The sequence below is a fragment of the Chanodichthys erythropterus genome, chromosome 12, assembly GCF_024489055.1.
Source record: "Chanodichthys erythropterus isolate Z2021 chromosome 12, ASM2448905v1, whole genome shotgun sequence".
NCBI classification, from domain to species: Eukaryota; Metazoa; Chordata; class Actinopteri; order Cypriniformes; family Xenocyprididae; genus Chanodichthys; species Chanodichthys erythropterus.
In genome coordinates this window covers 55,061,555-55,080,411 of record NC_090232.1, presented here as the reverse complement: position 1 = coordinate 55,080,411, position 18,857 = coordinate 55,061,555, and the positions used below count along the sequence as shown (strand labels likewise).

Sequence of the window (18,857 nt, the reverse complement as noted above, 5' to 3'; positions counted from 1 at the left end):
GCGTAGCATGTTGGAGTTCAGTTATGTACTCCTCTCGCTTTGAGAGTAAAAAGGTGCTTTTTCCGAGTACTGTTCTGAGTGGCTGACCTCTAAGGGTGAGTTCTGGTGGTAAACCTTACTGAGGTTTGGTTATAACTACATCAGCCTCCTTGAGTCTGTCACAGTCTGTGTTCTTACTCTACAGTTGCTGAACGCCACTTGTCGCTGAAATTGTAGGCCCCACTAGGCCTCCTTTTTAGTTGATTTGTTGGCAGGATGCTTTGGAAAAACCTGACCACCTAAAAAGGCCACGCCCCACCTCGACGGATAGGCCCTAATCAGGCCTGTTCATGTTGGGTGGCAGCGTTCTATGTATTTCTTCTGAGGAAGTTTCATTACTAAATACATGGCTAGTCCTCAAGGTTATGACTATCGACACAATCCTCGACAGAAAGGCAAAGGGGGAGGTGTTGCTGTAATTTATAGTAATATATTCAGAATCATTCAAAAGAATTTCAAATATAATTCCTTTGAAGTGATGGTGCTTTATGTAACATTATGTAAGTTGACATTTGTGCTGGCTACTGTATACAGGCCACCAGGGCACCATACTGACTTTATCAAAGAATTTACTGATTTTCTATCAGAGTTAGTACTGGCTGCGGATAAAGTCCTTGTTGTTGGTAATTTTAACACTCTGAGGTCTGACGGTATCGCCGGCGATACCACCGTGGTTTTTTTCTTATCAGTGTGAAAGAGACTCAAAATACTCCGTCAATGTTGCACATACAATTAAGAGTTATACACCATTTTAATCTGTGGAATATCTTCTTTCATTTGTGTACACTCAGAGTAAAAACAAAATGTTGTGCTTTTTGTAAAATAAAGAAAACTAACATGATGCGTGATCTCTCATCTCCCTCTGAACGAACTCCAATCTGATAGTTCTCATAAAATTAACTGTAACTTAGTGAATACTAAAGACAAAGAAATTACACTTATGTCTAAAAAAACGTTAAGATGTCAGGTTTTAAATCATTTAAGTCAAATCGAAAACAAACCTTCTGTGTTTATGTAATCTGTATGAAAAGAGAGCCATGTCAGAAATCCGTGATTCAGCTCATTATCCGCTAATGCGGCCACGCCCACGGAGCCAGCGCTATTCAGAGGCAAATTCAGAGGCAATACATGCATTCATCGTCTCAATCGTGTATTTATTGTCTTGAAAAGTGTTTATCTGGATGTTAAAGCAATGGTTAGCGATCTCTAGAAGACATGCAGTTAGTTCCTGTTTTTTTTTTTCTTCTATAGATGAATTTTAGATGAGTTTTTGTTTCTTTAGCGCCCTCCGGCTGCAGTATGAATTGGAATAGCCTCTTCTTCTTTTAGATGAATTTGTGGACTAAAATGCACAGAGTGCCCTCCGACTTCAAAGATGAATTGAAAACACCAGCGCTCATAGTAATGACAATGAATATTAAATTAATATAACTCCTCTGTATAGAAAATTGACATAAGCATATGAGAATCCAATATTTCTCCAAATGTGCATGCTTTTAAACTAAAAGCCTATATTCAGACTCTTTGCATCACAGAAATACATTATATTTTAAAGTATAATATAAAACCATTACTTTATATTGTAATAATATTTTTCTGTATGTTTCATGTATCATAATGAGCTTGAGACATCACAGAAGGTTTTTTTCACAGCCTACCTGACTGAAATGCCTCATTAATGTGCAAGTCATTTCAGCTCATTACTATCCAATTCTTTTGTCTTCTCAGGTGAGAATGGCCCATTTTCAGTGGTGATTCACACCTCCTCGCATACTGTGTTTCTTGGCAAAAAGTGTCTTACAAAAACTAAATAAATATATTGTTTTATATGAAGGAGTAAGCAGCATAATTTTTACATAATTTTGAAGCAAAAACTCTAGTCTACAACCTCCAAGACCCAGAAGTCTTGTAAACACAGATTTACTATACTTTTTTTGGCCTTATTTCAGTGACTTAAGTTTTTTGTTTTTTCAATAACCACGCATAAATGTTATTCCTTCAAAAACACAAACATGTACATACATGTTCCTCACATATTATGGTAGCCTAGTTTGTGCTGAATACAGTGTAATGACACTTTTGTCATTAATATGTTTATGAACAACTGAAAAAAGCACAAATGTCTTGGCATGTCAAAACTTCTCCAAGCCCCAAATCAGCCTCAGACTCCAGAGGGTTAATATCCATAATAATAAAGATGCATTTGGATTGGCATTTGCAGACATTTTAAACTCTATTGGAGTTAGACAACACGTGTCAGGACCCACTCATTGTCGTAATCATACCCTAGATCTAATACTGTCGCATGGAATTGATATTGATGCTGTTGAAATTCTACAGCAGAGCGATGATATATCAGATCATTATTTGGTCTAGTGTATAATACAGTTAGCCAAGGCTACAAAACCACCACCCAGCCATAAATATGATAGAACCATCACTTCTACCACTAAAGATTGTTTTATAAATAATCTCCCAGAGCAGTTTCATCGCCTTAGTATACCTGACAACTTAGAAGAACTCGATGCTGCAACAGAAACTATTGGCTCTCTGTTTTCCAGCACATTAGATGCAGTCGCTCCTTTACGTCATAAGAAGATTAAGGAAACTAATCCAACGCCGTGGTATGATGAGCACACTCAGGCTCTAAAACGAGCTGTGAGAAAAGCTGAACGTAGTTGGAAGAAAACAAAACTAGAAGTTTCTCGCCTTTCGTGGAAAGAAAAAATGATTGAGTACAGAACGGCTATAAGAAATGCTAGATCTACTTATTTTTCAAATCTCTTAATAGAAAACAAACATAATCCTAGGTATTTATTTGACACAGTGGCTAAATTAACTAGAAACAGAGATTCAACTGCTGACGTTTCCAAAGAGCACAGCAGTAATGACTTTATGAAGTTCTTTACTGGCAAGATTGACAATATTAGAGAGAAAATTATAAACATGCAACCGTCTACAGTTTCGCTTCAGACAGTGCACTGTAGTGTCCCTGAGGTAACACTAGAATCATTCGCTGCTATAGGAGAGGAAGAATTATCTAAACTTATCAAATCATCAAAATCAACAACAAGTATGTTAGACCCAATGCCGACTAAACTACTGAAAGAAATGCTTCCAGAGGTCGTAGGTCCACTTCTTGATATAATTAATTCATCTTTAACACTAGGATACATGCCAAAAACTTTTAAGCAGGCTATTATTAAACCTCTTATTAAAAAACCTCAACTAGATCCAAGAGATTTAGTAAATTACAGGCCAATCTCGAATCTACCTTTTCTGTCAAAGATACTAGAAAAGGCAGTTTCAACACAACTGTGCTCCTTTTTAGAAAGAAATGGAATCTGTGAGGATTTCCAGTCAGGATTTAGACCATGCCATAGTACTGAGACTGCTCTCGTTAGAGTTACAAACGATCTACTCTTATCATCCAATCGTGGCTGTATTTCTCTATTAGTGTTATTAGATCTCAGTGCTGCTTTTGACACTATCGATCACAACATTCTTTTAAAAAGACTTGAAAACTATATTGGCATTAGTGGAATTGCTTTGGCATGGTTCAAATCTTACTTATCTGACCGTTATCAGTCTGTAGTAGTTAATGAAGAGATGTCGTATCGATCACAAGTTCAATATGGAGTACCACAAGGCTCAGTAATAGGACCGTTGCTTTTCACTCTGTACATGCTGCCCTTAGAAGAGATAATTAGGAAGCATGGTGTTAGTTTTCACTGCTACGCTGACGATACTCAGCTCTATATTTCCTCGCGCCCTGACGAAACCTACAAATTCACAAAACTAACAGAATGCATAGCTGACATTAAAAACTGGATGACAAGAATTTTCTTATTATTAAATTCAGAAAAAACTGATATCCTAATCTTTGGACCAAAAACTTCCTCACGAAAAAACCTTGAATACTCTCTAACACTTGACGGGTGCTCCATTAAATCTTCGTCCTCAGTTAGGAACCTGGGTGTGCTCTTTGATACCAATCTTTCATTTGAAAGTCATGTTTCTAGTATCTGTAAAACCACCTTCTTCCATCTAAAAAATATATCTAAATTACGACATATGCTCTCAATGACAAATGCGGAACAGTTGGTTCATGCATTCATGACCTCAAGACTAGATTACTGTAACGCTCTACTGGCTGGTTGTTCTGCTCGGCTTTTAAACAGACTACAGTTGGTCCAAAATGCGGCAGCTAGAGTTCTTACTAGAACCAGAAAGTATGACCATATTAGCCCAGTTCTGTCAACATTACATTGGCTCCCTATTAAACATCGTATAGATTTTAAAATCTTGCTACTTACTTATAAAGCTCTAAATGGTTTAGCTCCCCAATATCTATGCGAGCTCTTGGTGCATTATAGTCCTTCACGTCTATTGCGATCTCAGAATTCAGGCCAGTTGATAATACCCAGAATATCAAAATCAACTGAAGGCGGCAGATCCTTTTCCTATTTAGCACCTAAACTCTGGAACAATCTTCCTAGCATTGTTCGGGAAGCAGACACACTCTGTCAGTTTAAATCTAGACTAAAAACACATCTCTTTGCTCTTGCATACACATAACACATTATCAATACATTGACATTTTTCAAATCCGTTAAAGGATTGCTACGCTGCAATAATTAGGTCGGCCGTAACCGAGAACATTTCCTATAACACTAGATATACCCGTACATCAGAATAAGAATGGCATCTACGCTAATATCAGTCTCTCTGCTTATCCTGAGGTTTGCTGGGTGCTGGATCCAGGCCGTATCCAGATCAGATGGAGAACCTGTGTCTGGACCTGACTACAACGTAGCCCAGGAGACAATGGGCCAACAGATCCAGTTCTGGCTGCATCTATAATTCAGATTTTTAATCTCCGTATCCGCTTACATATATTTATATATAATCTATTTTTAATCTCTATAATAAAAATGTATAATTCAGATTTTGATCTCCATATCCATTTACATATACTATATATATCTTCCAAGGGGTTTTTTCCCTCCTAGGACTTTTTTCCCAGTGTTAGCACGCTGGGTTTTTCTCCTAGGGGTTTTTTTCCACCCCTGGGAGTCAGCCGACATTGGCTTAATGTAGCACCATCTTGTATATGTTACATATTACCACGCTTGCTTGCACAGCTTATTTATAACCACTTCTCTTTTTTCTGTGCTTCTAACATGTAAAGCTGCTTTGAAACAATTACCAATTGTAAAAAGCGCTATATAAATAAATTTGACTTGACTTGACTTGACTTGACTTCTGCCAAAGCCAGACTTCCGCCAGCCAGTCACATTCATAAATATATTTTCACAATCCCACATCACAAAGTAGTATGTTTAACAAGCAAGAAATGGCTTTGATTCAAAATATGTCATCAAATATCAGTGATATTACCATTTAATTGCTTGATGAGCCACAAGACAAAGTCCTCTTGGCTCAGAAGGAAGTGAACGGAGCGAGCGGAACATGTTTGTGAGAACAAGTATATACTCTTAAAGTTCTGAAACAAGTAGTAACATTTAAAAAATGTTAGATGAAATTCCAATTGAAACATTTCAGACAAAAACCTTCCATTTTTTAAAGTGTTTGCATTCTGAGAGGACTCGTTTCATCTGCATTATTGCGCATCTAGGCTCAACAACACAAATGGTACCCAGTCAGGAACCTAGTAGTATTTTAAGACCAGTTAATAAATATCTGAAGACACATTACCAATCCTCCAAGCATGTGTGAGTTTTGAATGTTTTTAGAGACTTTTGTGAAGTTACAGTATTTTGTAATTGGATACATGCTATGACTTAATATGTGTCAATCGTTCATGCTAATGTTCCAGAAACAGTACAGTATACCTTCTGAAAGCTGGAAATATATACATGTTTTAGAGAAGTGTCAGGACAGGATCTTGTAAATCTCAGAGTTTGCATTCACAATAGGAGGTTAACGAAGCTTTAGGAAGTGAAGAATCATGTACATAGTAAGTCAAAGAAAGGTTTTAATGTAGTACACCAACAGCCAATATACATTTCAAATAAAGATAATAACACATGATTGCTCAGTTACACATTGAAATGTCGTAAAAATCCAGTGTTTCCCCTTCCGAAGCACACGGTTCTAAAGGTGATGATACACGGGGCAACTTTTTGAGCAATGTTGCCGGGCAATGTTGCCGTCAACCGGCAACCTGATGAGACACAGGGCAACTAATTAGGGCAACGGACAGTTGGCAGCAACATTTATATATATATATAAAAACTTTCATAACATGTTATCAAAATAATAGGTAACCTTTTCATTTAATTCATCTCAGCAAAAAAGAAAAAAGGACATGGGCCAGAAGATGGCTGCTGAGGAGGAAGAGGGGATGTTACAGCCAACTACTGAGGGAGCTGGCTGACGAAGATCCCCCTGGCTACAGAAACGGGTTAAGAATGGGGCAAAACACCTTCAACAATCTTTTGAGCCTGGTGGAACCATCACTAAGAAGGCAGGACACAATGATGAGGGAGGCAATACCTGTTGGGGAGAGATTGGCTATTACATTGAGGTACTTGGCCACAGGACAGACCTTCTCCTCTCTGGAATATATATTCCGTGTTAGCAGGCCCAGTATTTCCAGGATTGTTGTCAAGACCTGTGATGCTCTTTACAAGGTGTTGCAACAGAACTACCTCAAAGTACCATCCACAGAAGAGGAGTGGAAGCACATCTCTACCAGATATGAGGAAAGGTGGAACTTCCCACACTGCATCGGTGCTTTAGATGGCAAGCATGTAAACATCTATCCTCCACCAAATTCAGGGTCTCATTACTATAATTACAAAGGTTTCAACTCAATAGTTCTAATGGCTCTAGTAGATGCAGACCTGAAATTGATTTACATCGATGTAGGGACAAATGGCAGAGTTACTGACGGGGGAGATTGGGCCAAGTGTGGGTTGAGCCGGGCATTGGAAGATAACAAACTGAACATACCACCACCAGAAGACCTGCCTTGTCCCTTATGTTGTTGTGGCAGATGAGGCCTTTGGTTTGAAGCCATGGATGATGAGACCACACCCAAGGACACAACTGGATAACAGCAAGAGAATCTTTAACTACAGGCTCTCTCGTGCACGTCGTTGCGTTGAGAATGTTTTTGGAATCTTGGCAAACAGATTTAGAGTTTTTCGTCAAGCAATTGCACTGGAGCCTTCCAAGGCTGTACAGGGGCGGAGCCAGGGGGTGGCCAGGGGTGGCCGTGGCCACCCTTGGCCTAAGCTTGGCCACCCCTTTGGCCACCCTGCTCACAGCTGCTGTTTCTGTCTACTTTTTTGTTGACAAGAATTGTGTTTATTTAAACACAGAACCGTCTCTTTAAGACCAAAAAACGGGAGACTTTTCAAACGCACACTCCAACTTCGACTCAGCGCGTCAAATGCGCGCGGAAATGATACAGGTGCCGAATGAGCTTCAGCAGAACAAGTGAACGGCGAACATTATATAGCTTACGTAAATGTTTCTCAACTGGTGGGTTGCAAGACTGCGCACTTTTCAATCACGCGCAAATACTGCGCGCTGTATAGGCCTATTACTCACTATAAATAAAGCACAAAAGAAACTATGAGCATGCAACGTAATAGTTCTGTCGTCTATTTAGTCATGATATAACCAAAAAGGCGATTAAAGCTGCGTTAAAACTGCATGCATGTAGGCCTATTTGAGGTATACAGTATATAGGCCTCATGAAATATTCTAAGATTCTGCTATGTGAGATCACAGTATGGCACAAAATATGTAATTTTTTAATGCATAAATAAATGTGAGAACTGTGCATTTGTACTAGAATTTTCCTAATTTTGCAAACAAACAAAAATGTATCACATTTACATTATGGCATTTATGTGCTGTTGACTTCTGCATCAGCAATATGGGAATTCAAAAGAGAATATTTTTCCCCCCTTTGTACTGAGTTTAGGTATGACAGAACTGTTGCAATTATTTATTTTGACAATATAGAAAGTTAAACATTTAGTGTTTACTTTTTTGGTTAGTTTTTGAAACAGACAAACTCAGAATTGTTGAAGTTCATTGATTATTCATAAAATTCAATGAAGGTTGAATAATCTTTGAACTACAGTATTTAGTTAGGCCTATCTGTCTCATCCATGAAGATGCAACAATGGAGAACAAGCTATTGGGGGTTTTGAGAACCTGAACTGACAGAACAAGGTAAAATTTAGCTATAGTGTGAGCCCCTTTATTAACATGCCTGCAGGTGAGGAATGATTTAAAAAAAAAAAAAAGAAGGTCAAATTCACTCAGCATTCCATGATCTAATTCACTATCTCAATTACAATTAAGTACAAATTAACTGTATTCAGTTGTGTAGGCACAGTCCAGTACATTACAGTATATTCAGACTCATTTTTATGTTGAAATAATGAAGATTTCTGTGCCACCCCGGACTCGTTGCTGGCCCCTGCCTGGCCACCCCTGTGAAAAAATCCTGGCTCCACCACTGAGGCTGTAATAATAACAAAGGCAGCATGTGTTCTTCACAATTACTTGAGAACGGAATCCCTTACCCGTTACACTTACACGCCTACCAGTCTGGTGGATCAGGAGGACACAGAAACAGGTCAACTTATTCACGGAGCTTGGAGGGAAGAACCTGAATGTATGTGCCCTATTGCAGCTTCCTCAGACAGAAATTCATCTTTGCAAGCAAAACAAGTGAGAGAAGAGTACTGCAGCTACTTCAATACAAATGGAGCAGTAAGCTGGCAAGAGAATGCAATGTCTTGACTGTCATAACCTCTACCCATTACCATAACCTTTACCCAAACATCTACCCATTTATTTAATATGTAGAATACAAAAAGATGATAATAAATGAAATGCTACAATCAAATATATTTTGTTTTGTTTTTATTTTCAGTTCAGCTACCTTGGCATATGCAAAATATAAAATACACAATGAAAAATTAAATTACTATCAAATTAAATAAATTATATAAATTATATTACAGATTAAAATATACAAAATACATACTAGTCCTCATCTTGGACAGCATGAGCCAACTCAATTATCTTCCTTTTCAGCTTCTTCGCCTTGTTGTCTGGCAGGCTTTCTAGAAAACTTTCTAGGTAATGTAAAAACCCAGTGTGTTGTGAGGAGGCCTTTCTTTTCAGGAAACCCATTGCATACTGCATGGCCTCTGTAGCTTTATCTATTTTTTGCTCTTGGGGCTCAGACACAGCCTTGTGGGGATGGAGTTGAGGTGGAGTTGTAGGAGTGGATGTGTATGTGGAGGTGGAAGTGGAAGTGGAAGGAGAAGATGTGATGATCTCTGGGCACTGGGATGTTGAGAGAGCAGCCAAAACTGTTGTAAAGTTGTCAGAACTTTCTTCAGGGATGCAGGTGTCACGGAGAAAGGACATGATGTGGTAATACTTCCACTTGGGGAGGTAAACATCTTCAGCTCCGGCCCCCGATTTGCTGCTCTTCAGCACCATGCTGTGCTCCCTTGAAAATACGGTGCAGAGGTTTTTAAATTTCCTCTTGATATCTTCCTCTGAGAACAACAGAAAAAGAGACACAAAAACATGAAAATCACACATATAAATACTCTATAGGTGATATTACAGTTAATATTATGAAGCAATGTAGAATCAACAGTCATGAACACAAGTTAAGACTGCCCAAGAGAAAATGTACTCTTTTTCTTCCGAGCACAGTGATTGATCAGAAATTATTCTGATCTGGTATTAAACCTTTGTCTATGACTGTAATGCTGTAGAACAATGTTGCTGATAAATACCGCTACTACCTTACTACAACAACTTTTTGCTTAAAAAGTTTAAAATATGCATAAAGCAATTTTTACAACAGGACATACCAGTTATAACTTGTTTCTCATCTGACAGCTGCTGACAGAGAGTTTGGAAGTCCTTGGTTTTAAGGTCCCGGTGTTTATACAGCTTTGCCTTTGGGTTCCACAAGTAGTCGTGCTCTGTATATGTACAAGGACAGACAATACAAGACTAACGTAAGACAAACACTATTCCAACTTAAAAATAATAATAATAATAATTGAGCAACACCTCATTTACTACAAGTCAGTGGTTCTCAAACTTTTTAGAGTGGCATCCCCCGAGGCATTTAACAACCTACTTAGGCTGTTATACCTTTTCCACAAAGGGACGATATTTACCCCCTTAAATCAATTTTTCCAGTGCATTTTTTTTTTAACTTTTATTGATTTTTTTTATTGCAATATAATGTATATGCAATGACGGTAAAACGAAGTGATACTTTGAAATATTGAATTAAAACCACCAGTAGGTGTCGGCAAGTCTCTGTCTTTTTGAGTGAGCCATTCATTCATTCAGTAACGAAGCAACTGGCTTTATTTATGAATGAATCAGTGAATCATTCACTCTCATGATTCACGATTCAAAGCCGCAGCTTCGTTCATGAAACACTGATGTGCGTTGCAAAAAATACTGACAATACTGCATTTAAAATTAGCAATGCTTAATATTACCCTTTAATTTGTTGCAATTTGTATAAAATCAATGTCACATTTGCAATCGTGTGAATATTCGGGATACATTGCATTCTTGCTCGTATGATCACCATTAAAAACAAAAACTCACATAAGGTATGTATTGTATCGAAGAGAGTTTGAATCTTAAATTGATATCTATGCACAGTCTGTTTCACATATTTGTTCTTCGGGCAAGTAAGTGTTAAATCCCCACTTTTACAAAGGTAATTTTGTGCGATCTGCAGACTGCACGCAATCATATGGACGCTGCTTGTGTGGATGCAGTCAGTTTTGATCACGAAAGATGAGGTTGATTAAACATCATGTATTTTACCTGGTAGAAATACATGTTCCGTTTTAGGTCGAGTAGAATTAAATGAACGGCAAAAAAATCAGCATTTTGTTCGCGTACCCCTTCTAACACCTCACGTAACGTTAAGTTACCCAGTTTGAAAACCACTGTTACAAGTGAATAACAGACAAATCAGGTAACCATGAAGCAAAATCACCTCAGGTTAACTAAATCCCATAGAAAGTCTATGGAGCGGTGATTAGCTAATGGCATTACGTTAACTAAAAACAGCCTAAATTACAGCCTGGACACTGGACATCTGTTGATATTTTAATCATTAAATTCTCTGTTTTGGGTTGACATATGACAACTTACCAGCATAAAAAGAAATAAGTAGACGCTCCTTTTCCTCGCTCCACTGCCGCTGAGAGACCGCCATCTTGTTTGAAATTTTCTGAAATCTCCAACCCGGTCACGTGATCGGCTGCTAGCATTCTGATTGGATGATCTAAATAACTGCCCACAACCGATCTAAAGTATCCAGATAGAAACTTGTTGCCCATTCTCAATGGGAAAGTGCTCAAGCAACATTCTTCGGCAACATTGCTCAAAAAGTTGCCCCGTGTATCATCACCTTAAGACACTCGTTTGATCTTCAAGCTGATGGATTTCATACTGACAGCATAATTCTTCCAGGTTGACCAAACAACACCAATGGCGTAATGAGTAGCATCTTCTCCCCATAAATACACACCGTTGGGGTTTGTAAAGTGACAGTCTTTATACCAAAATGCCCCGAGATACCGTTTGGCACAGTTACTATCATGGGGGTCTTGATCTTTGTCAAAAGTGGAGAACTTCTGATCATTATGGCTAGATAAAGAGTCGCCTGCAGAGAAGAAGAGCATCATTGAGGACATTAACTCAACTGGAACATCACAAATGAATATTTATGATAATTAATGAAAATGCCCTACCTGCTCCTCCATCAGTGAATCCTGAAACATGCAGTTTATACCCGTCAGTTTCAGGACCCACAGAGAAGGATGAGTACTGAGCAAAAACTTTCCTTCCAGTGAAGTCCTCCAGATCCACTCTCAGCATGTACTTCCTGTTACATGTCAGCTGGTACATGTTCTCCAGCCCTGTTAACACACACATGAAGAACATGTTCATCCAAAAACTGGACATGAGCACTAAGTATGGGGTAATGTACAGTCAGCCAGTAGTTATCACAAAAAAAACCCTAACAGCTTGATTAGGACACCAACTTGAAGTGGAGACCTGAAGATTTATCATCCTAAAGGGGCTTATTTTGTGATAACAACTGGCTGACTGTGTGTTATCCCACTTATTATAAGCCTACTTACCACATACTTAAATAAATGGATATTAAATATTAGCCCACTTGAAAAGCTTCCGCAAAGAGAAAAATGTTCTTAGCAGGCAGCTTTGAGCCAAGACAGACATTTAAGAGTCATATCACTGATAATATAGCTTATCACCACATAAATATTGACATAAAATATTGTTTTTGAGCTGAAACTGTTTTAAAATCTTACCTACTCATTAAAATGTTCAAAACAGTTTAAAAATACTGAAGTCTTTAGGCTTCACAGTGTGATACAAAATACTGAAAACTATGGTGGATTGAGAAACTCAGACAACAAAAACAGACAGATCTTACCCAGACAGTATTCGCTCTCCACATTCCCAAATCCTCTCTTGTACTGATTCCACGGCCGATAGAAATTCACACTGTCGTCCATTCTCCTCTGAATCACCTGTGATGGGTTTATATAGAAGATATTATTCATAATGTATGTTCTGATGTGTGTTTAATGATCTACAGTCACATTCGTACCGTCCATCCTCCGTTGTCTTCATCTTTCCCATCTGAGATCATGTCACAGTAAACCCAGACAGGAAAGCCACCTGCTGGATAGATGGAGTAAATCCCACTGACTGTTTGTCCTGCTTTATAAAGGTCAGAACAGTCAATCGGCTTGTCTATATCACGATCACACTCACATCCCAAAATAACAGGGATAAGAGCCGCCAACAACAACATCTGTACGAGACAGAGAAAGAGGTGAACATCAGTCTGAAATGAAGATAAAAACCATGTCAATGTATGTGACTGACAAAAAAATGAAACAGATGAACTTACTGCCATCTTCTCAACCTGTCCTCTAGATCATAGCAGATATGTTTGTAAGAAAGAATTCTTTACTCAGATCATTTGTATAAAATATAAACTTCTGAATGTCCAGACAAGCTTTGGAGAACAAGCCAGTTACTCACCGTTTGTGTTTTCCAGTTGTAGACGAGACAAACTCTCCTTTAAATATCTGATGTTCAAGCTCCTCCTCACTGTCAAAGTCCGTTTGAATTTTTTTTGGAAAACATTTTTTGCAAATTTATGAATCATCCAAAATGGGAAAGCATGGAAATTCCCAGTTCCTATTCATGATTGATAAAACCTCAGTATGCACAGAAAAATGTCTCTAAATACTGTCTACTTAATCACCAATAATCCTAAAATTGTGGAGTCTCCATAAATAGTTTTCCATAAATACCCAAACCACACAAGCAAAACCCCAAATAATAGATTACAAATTAACAGACTGAATTTGACCCAAACAGGCCTGTGGTCTGAAGAGGTCAAACAGCGGAGAGTCTCCAAAATCAAGAGTTACCAGAGAACTTTCAGGCCTTTCTGGTGTTTCAGAAGCATCATTTGCTAATGGCTTGTCTATTACCTGCTAGACAGCATGCATATTGTACTGGAGGCCGTCTTTGAAAAGCGTCAAGGTAATCAAGCCCTTGATTCTCAGTCCTTTTTGCTGACTTCAATATCAGTCTATGAGCATGGATGAAAAGGCCTTACCTCCAGAAATCCAGAAAGAAAATGTCTCCCAGAGATAATTTTGCCAGTCTGAAGAGGATCTGATCAGGAAGCACCGAGCCAACCCTGAAAAAAAAAAAAGGTAACTGATTACTTGGAGTCTAATAACAAACCATCCAACATGAAATTCCACTTACCTGCAGTAACCCCGCTGAGACAATAGAACAAACTTGAGCTGAAGAATAGTTTGTTATATCAGAAGAGGATGGACGGAGGCAAAGTGTTGCGAACTCTCAATCTTCTCCATTCCAGATTTTATTTGCCGAAGATGGCGGCCGATGTTGAAAAAAAAAAATAAATAAAAAAAAAAAATCAAAACGTACAAGCGCTGTGTTTATAGGAAGATTCCTCCACAGAAAGTGGCTCTCTTGGTGAATATTCAGACCCATAAGCCACTAGAACTGGTTTGTATGGATTTTCTGATGCTGAAACCAGACAGCGGTAACAGCAAGGATATTTTTGTCATCACAGACCAGTAAATCCCTTGCAATCCCTACCTGTAACTAAAAAAAAGCACCAACAGTTGCTAGATGCCTGTGGGATAATTTCTTTGTGCCTTATGGGTTTCCAAAAAGGCTGCTTCCAAAAAAGGGCCAGACTTTGAATCTCATACTATCCAAGAGTTGTGTAGGATTGCTGGCATCCGGAAGTGAAAACCACCCCCTACAATCCTACAGGAAACCCTGTGGAGTGCTTTAATCTGACCCTTTTGCAGATGCTAGGCACAATGGAGAACAAGAACAAAGCTCATTGGAAAGATCATTTCAGACCATTGGCATATGCGTATAACTGCACTAGGAGCGATGTAACAGGATACTCACTGTATGAGCTTGGAGGACTTCATTTCCTCCAATAAAATCGCATTTTAAATGATGTCATTAAACATCTGTTATCATAGCACGTTCAAGATCTTTCTTTTCTCTGTGAACCTCTGACGCAAGCGGATGCTTGCTGCTGCGGGAGATTCAGCGTTACAAAATGAGAGAGAAATGATCAGTGTTGCCAACTGCTTTCAGTTGAAAACTGGAAGCTAAAAGTCACTAGATGACATCATAATGGCAAATTCATTGATCTATATAAATATAAATATAGATCAGTAGGCAAAATAAGAATCTAGATAAGGTTTGTCCAAGAAGTTGCTAGATTTGTCCCTAAACGTTTGAAAAAAGTTTCAAAAGTATCTCCAAATCATTTATACGTCGATGATATAGAAATTAGTAGTATTTAAAATGAGTGGAAGCGATTAATGATGCAATTTTAGCTTTAGCTTAAAGCTAATATAATGTGGTGCATATCTCTCTAACAAAGGGTTCAGAGAAAAACTGAATATATTTGAGAGTGACATCTTGAAACGTGCTTCATCTGGAGATTTTCTGGTTCTTCTGATGTATATGTAAATGAGTTGGTGAGTTAATATGTTTTTATTTATTATCATTTCAATATTGTTCATATTAAGTGTGTTTCATCAAATTGTTGTTTATTTGGTGCAGTATTAGCGAAAAATACAGCCTTAGTGTGGAACGTAAACATGTTGTTGTTTATGTAAAAATAAACTGTTAATGTGCATTTGTGTGTCAAACAAGGGTATATTTCCACAAGTACACACAATTTAAGTGAAATTATTGAACAAAGGGAACATTTATCACACAGAGTATATGCCTGGATATTATTTGATGTGTTTTATTAGGAGTTGTGTTTAAACTAAATTGATGTGTAATTGTTCTTTTGGCCTTGTGTGTTCAAGGCCAAGGTTTTTTTTCCCTTCTGCTTTTGTTCGATGCAAGTTCTATTGATGTTCAGCTGCTGAATGTGGTCTACAGGTTTCATCAAATCTAATTTAGTGCTTTTTGATGCCAGTATTTAAATTTAATGCCATTATATATAATGTGTTTGTGTGTTGGATCGATTAATTCAGGCTGAGATCAGGTGGATGGTCACTCAAGGTTACTTTACTAGGCATGGCTGGGACAAGACAATTGGGACAAACAGGACCAAAAGGCTAATCAGCATACAGTGAATCGAAGTTGTTGCATGAGAAATCAGCAGATCACTTTTACAAAGTGATCGTGAACATATAGTGGAGAAAAATTCTAAATAAAGCATACATTGAAGAAAATAAAATATAAAACACTAATACAGTCAATTCACATTAATACAGAGAAACTGAACTCAAGTGACCAATATTTTACATATTTTGTATAAATTAAATAAGGGGAGAAAAGAACGCAGCCCTAAAATGGCGCAGTTACACACTTCAGCACATGCACGTGTTTCAGCGTCTCTGAATGTTCACTTAATTTCACTCGTTTAATCTGACTCCAATTTCAAATGATTCTTACACTTAGGTTGTGTTTCCAATTAGAAATTAATAATTTGTTATGTATTATTTTAGATATTCAATAATTCTGATTACCTTATATCTTCAATTATTCCGTTCACTGCAGTCCCAGTATCACTTTAGAAGAGTTACTTCGGCCGATTTGAGCACTCTTCCCGGACACAAACTCGTCAGTCTGACCTTAAACATTGGATGCAGGGTAAATATCTACCTTTAAGTCGGTCGCGCTCTGCTTACTCGTGACAAAAAGCATAGTTTTTTATATATTTATGAAAACTGCAACTTATTTAAGGCAGTGATTGTCAGAAATCGAAATGGATTTAATTGACGTGCCCCATGCTCCATCTTTTAAACCTTCTGTATGATCAATAATGAACACAGATTTGAGGTAATACCTTCGCTTTGCTATTCTTCTATGCTATTCTTTTAAGATCTTCTCTCCAGATACGCTTTATTGCTTTATTGCAGGATGCTTGATCTCAGTTTTCGTTTAGCAGGAAAATCAAGCCTTACATGACCAAAATAAAATGTGCTACACCAACAGCCAACATATATTTCCAAGATTGCTCAGTTACACAATTAAAATAGAAAAGAAAACCTTAAAATGTCATAAGATAAAAAGTCCAATGTTTCCCCTTCAGAAGCACTGTAATGTTTCTAAGACACTCGTTTGATCTTCAAGCTGATGGATTTCATACTGACTGCATAATTCTTCCAGGTTGACCAAACAGCTCCAATGGCGTAATGGGTGGGATCTTCTCCCCATAAATACACACCGTTGGGGTTTGTAGAGTGACAGTTTGAGTACCAAAATCCCCCAAGGAAATGTTTGGCACAGTTACTATCATAGATGTCTTGGTCTTTATCAAAGGTGGTGAACTTTTGTCCATTATGGCCAGATAAAGAGTCGCCTGCAGAGAAGAAGAGCATCATTGAGGACATTAACTCAAACTGGAATGAGTTTTCATTGAGAATGAATGAAAGTGTCCTATACCTGCTCCTCCCTCAGTGAATCCTGAAACACTCAGCTGATATCCTGCACATTCACAATCCACAGAGAAGGACGAGTACAGAGCAAAACCTTTCCTTCCTTCAAAGTCCTCCAGATCCACTCTCAGCATGTACTTCCTGTTACGTGTCAGCTGGTGCATGTTCTCCAGCCCTGTTCACACACACACATGAAGAACATGTTCAACCAAACACATGATCATCCACACAAACGGACACTCACTGTGAGATCTTACCCAGCCAGTATTCGCTCTCCACATTCCCAAATCCTCTCTTGTACTGATTCCACGGCCGATAGAAATTCACACTGCCGTCCATTCTCCTCTGAATCACCTGTGATGGGTTTATATAGAAGATATGATTCATAATGTATGTTCTGATGTGTGTTTAATGATCTACAGTCACATTCGTACCGTCCATCCTCCTTTATCTTCATCTTTCCCATCTGAGATCATGTCACAGTAAACCCAGACAGGAAAGCCACCTGCTGGATAGATGGAGTAAATCCCACTGACTGTTTGTCCTGCTTTATAAAGGTCAGAACAGTCAATCGGCTTGTCTATATCACGATCACACTCACAGCCCAATATAACAGGGATAAGAGCCGCCAACAACAAAAACATCTGCACAAGAGAGAGAAAGAAGTGAACATCAGTCTGAAATGAAGATAAAAACCATGTCAAGGTATGTGACTGACAAAAAAATTAAACAGATGAACTTACTGCCATCTTCTCAACCTGTCCTCTAGATCACAGCAGAGATGTTTGTTTCTTTAAGAAAAGAAGAAAGAATTCTTTACTCAGACCATTTGTATAAAATATAAACTTCTGAATGTCCAGACAAGCTTTGGAGAACAAGCCAGTTACTCACCGTTTGTGTTTTCCAGTTGTAGACGAGACAAACTCTCCTTTAAATATCTGATGTTCAAGCTCCTCCTCCCTGTCAAAGTCCGTTTGAAGCAATTTTGGGAAAACATTTTTTGCAAATTTATGAATCATCCAAAATGGGAAAGCATGGAAATTCCCAGTTCCTATTCATGATTGATAAAACCTCAGTATGCACAGAAGAATGTCTCTAAATACTCTCCACTTAATCACCAATAATCCTAAAATTGTGGAGTCTCCATAAATAGTTTTCCATTAATACCCAAACCACACAAGCAAAACCCCAAATAATAGATCACAGATTAACAGACTGAATTTGACCCAAACAGGCCTTTGGCCTAAAGAGGTCAAACAGCATGAGTCAGTTTTATTGGAAGAGGATTTACTCAACTGATGTAGGTGAAAGACCATGGAAACACTGACTCAAACATGCTTGAAAGGAGTCTCGTCACTCAGTTTGATTCTGTGATTCACATGATCAGTGTGCCCATAATCCATGTTGTTCAGAGCAAAATCCTCAGGCTGGAGATGAACAAGGCTGATATCTGTTCTTTCCATTCAGAGGGTAGCGGAGAGTCTCCAAAATCAAGAGTTACCTGAGAACTTTCAGGCCTTTCTGGTGTTTCAGAAGCATAATTTGCTATTACCTGCTAGAAAGCATGCTGTTGTAGTGGAGGCTGTCTGTGAAAAGCATCAAGGTAATGAAGTATATTTCATTGTACACATGGGGTACTTTTTACCCCTGTGTGCACCAAACCCATCTTAAGTGTTTGCTGCTAAAAAAAGCTATTTTTTGTTTCATCTGACCATAGAACCCATCCTGTTTGAAGTTCCAGTAGTGTCAGTTACTTTT

The 18,857-nt window shown here is 38.2% G+C and overlaps 2 protein-coding genes across 4 annotated transcripts; both read right to left on the bottom strand.

The window, feature by feature from the left end:
- Nucleotides 1–8,952: 8,952 nt before the first annotated feature.
- LOC137031834 (microfibril-associated glycoprotein 4-like) lies at nt 8,953–14,588 on the bottom strand. Its single transcript, XM_067403129.1, has 6 exons — nt 12,731–14,588; nt 12,554–12,650; nt 11,844–12,011; nt 11,242–11,755; nt 9,924–10,037; nt 8,953–9,599 (listed from the first exon to the last, which is right to left on the bottom strand). Exons 1-4 carry the CDS (start codon nt 13,040–13,042, stop codon nt 11,502–11,504), a joined length of 831 nt encoding a protein of 276 aa, XP_067259230.1. The 5' UTR covers nt 13,043–14,588; the 3' UTR covers nt 8,953–9,599; nt 9,924–10,037; nt 11,242–11,501.
- A 1,115-nt stretch (nt 14,589–15,703) lies between these two features.
- LOC137032678 (microfibril-associated glycoprotein 4-like) lies at nt 15,704–17,967 on the bottom strand. 3 transcript variants are annotated; one of them, XM_067404551.1, is made up of 6 exons: nt 17,843–17,951; nt 17,701–17,743; nt 17,534–17,607; nt 17,357–17,453; nt 17,107–17,274; nt 15,704–17,023 (listed from the first exon to the last, which is right to left on the bottom strand). In XM_067404551.1, exons 1-6 carry the CDS (start codon nt 17,846–17,848, stop codon nt 16,770–16,772), a joined length of 642 nt encoding a protein of 213 aa, XP_067260652.1. In that variant the 5' UTR covers nt 17,849–17,951; the 3' UTR covers nt 15,704–16,769. The 3 variants fall into 3 exon arrangements, with proteins under 3 accessions (XP_067260652.1, XP_067260653.1, XP_067260651.1); XM_067404552.1 differs by having other exon boundaries at nt 17,534–17,604; nt 17,843–17,935; XM_067404550.1 differs by having other exon boundaries at nt 17,534–17,743; nt 17,843–17,967.
- Between the last annotated feature and the right edge of the window lie 890 nt (nt 17,968–18,857).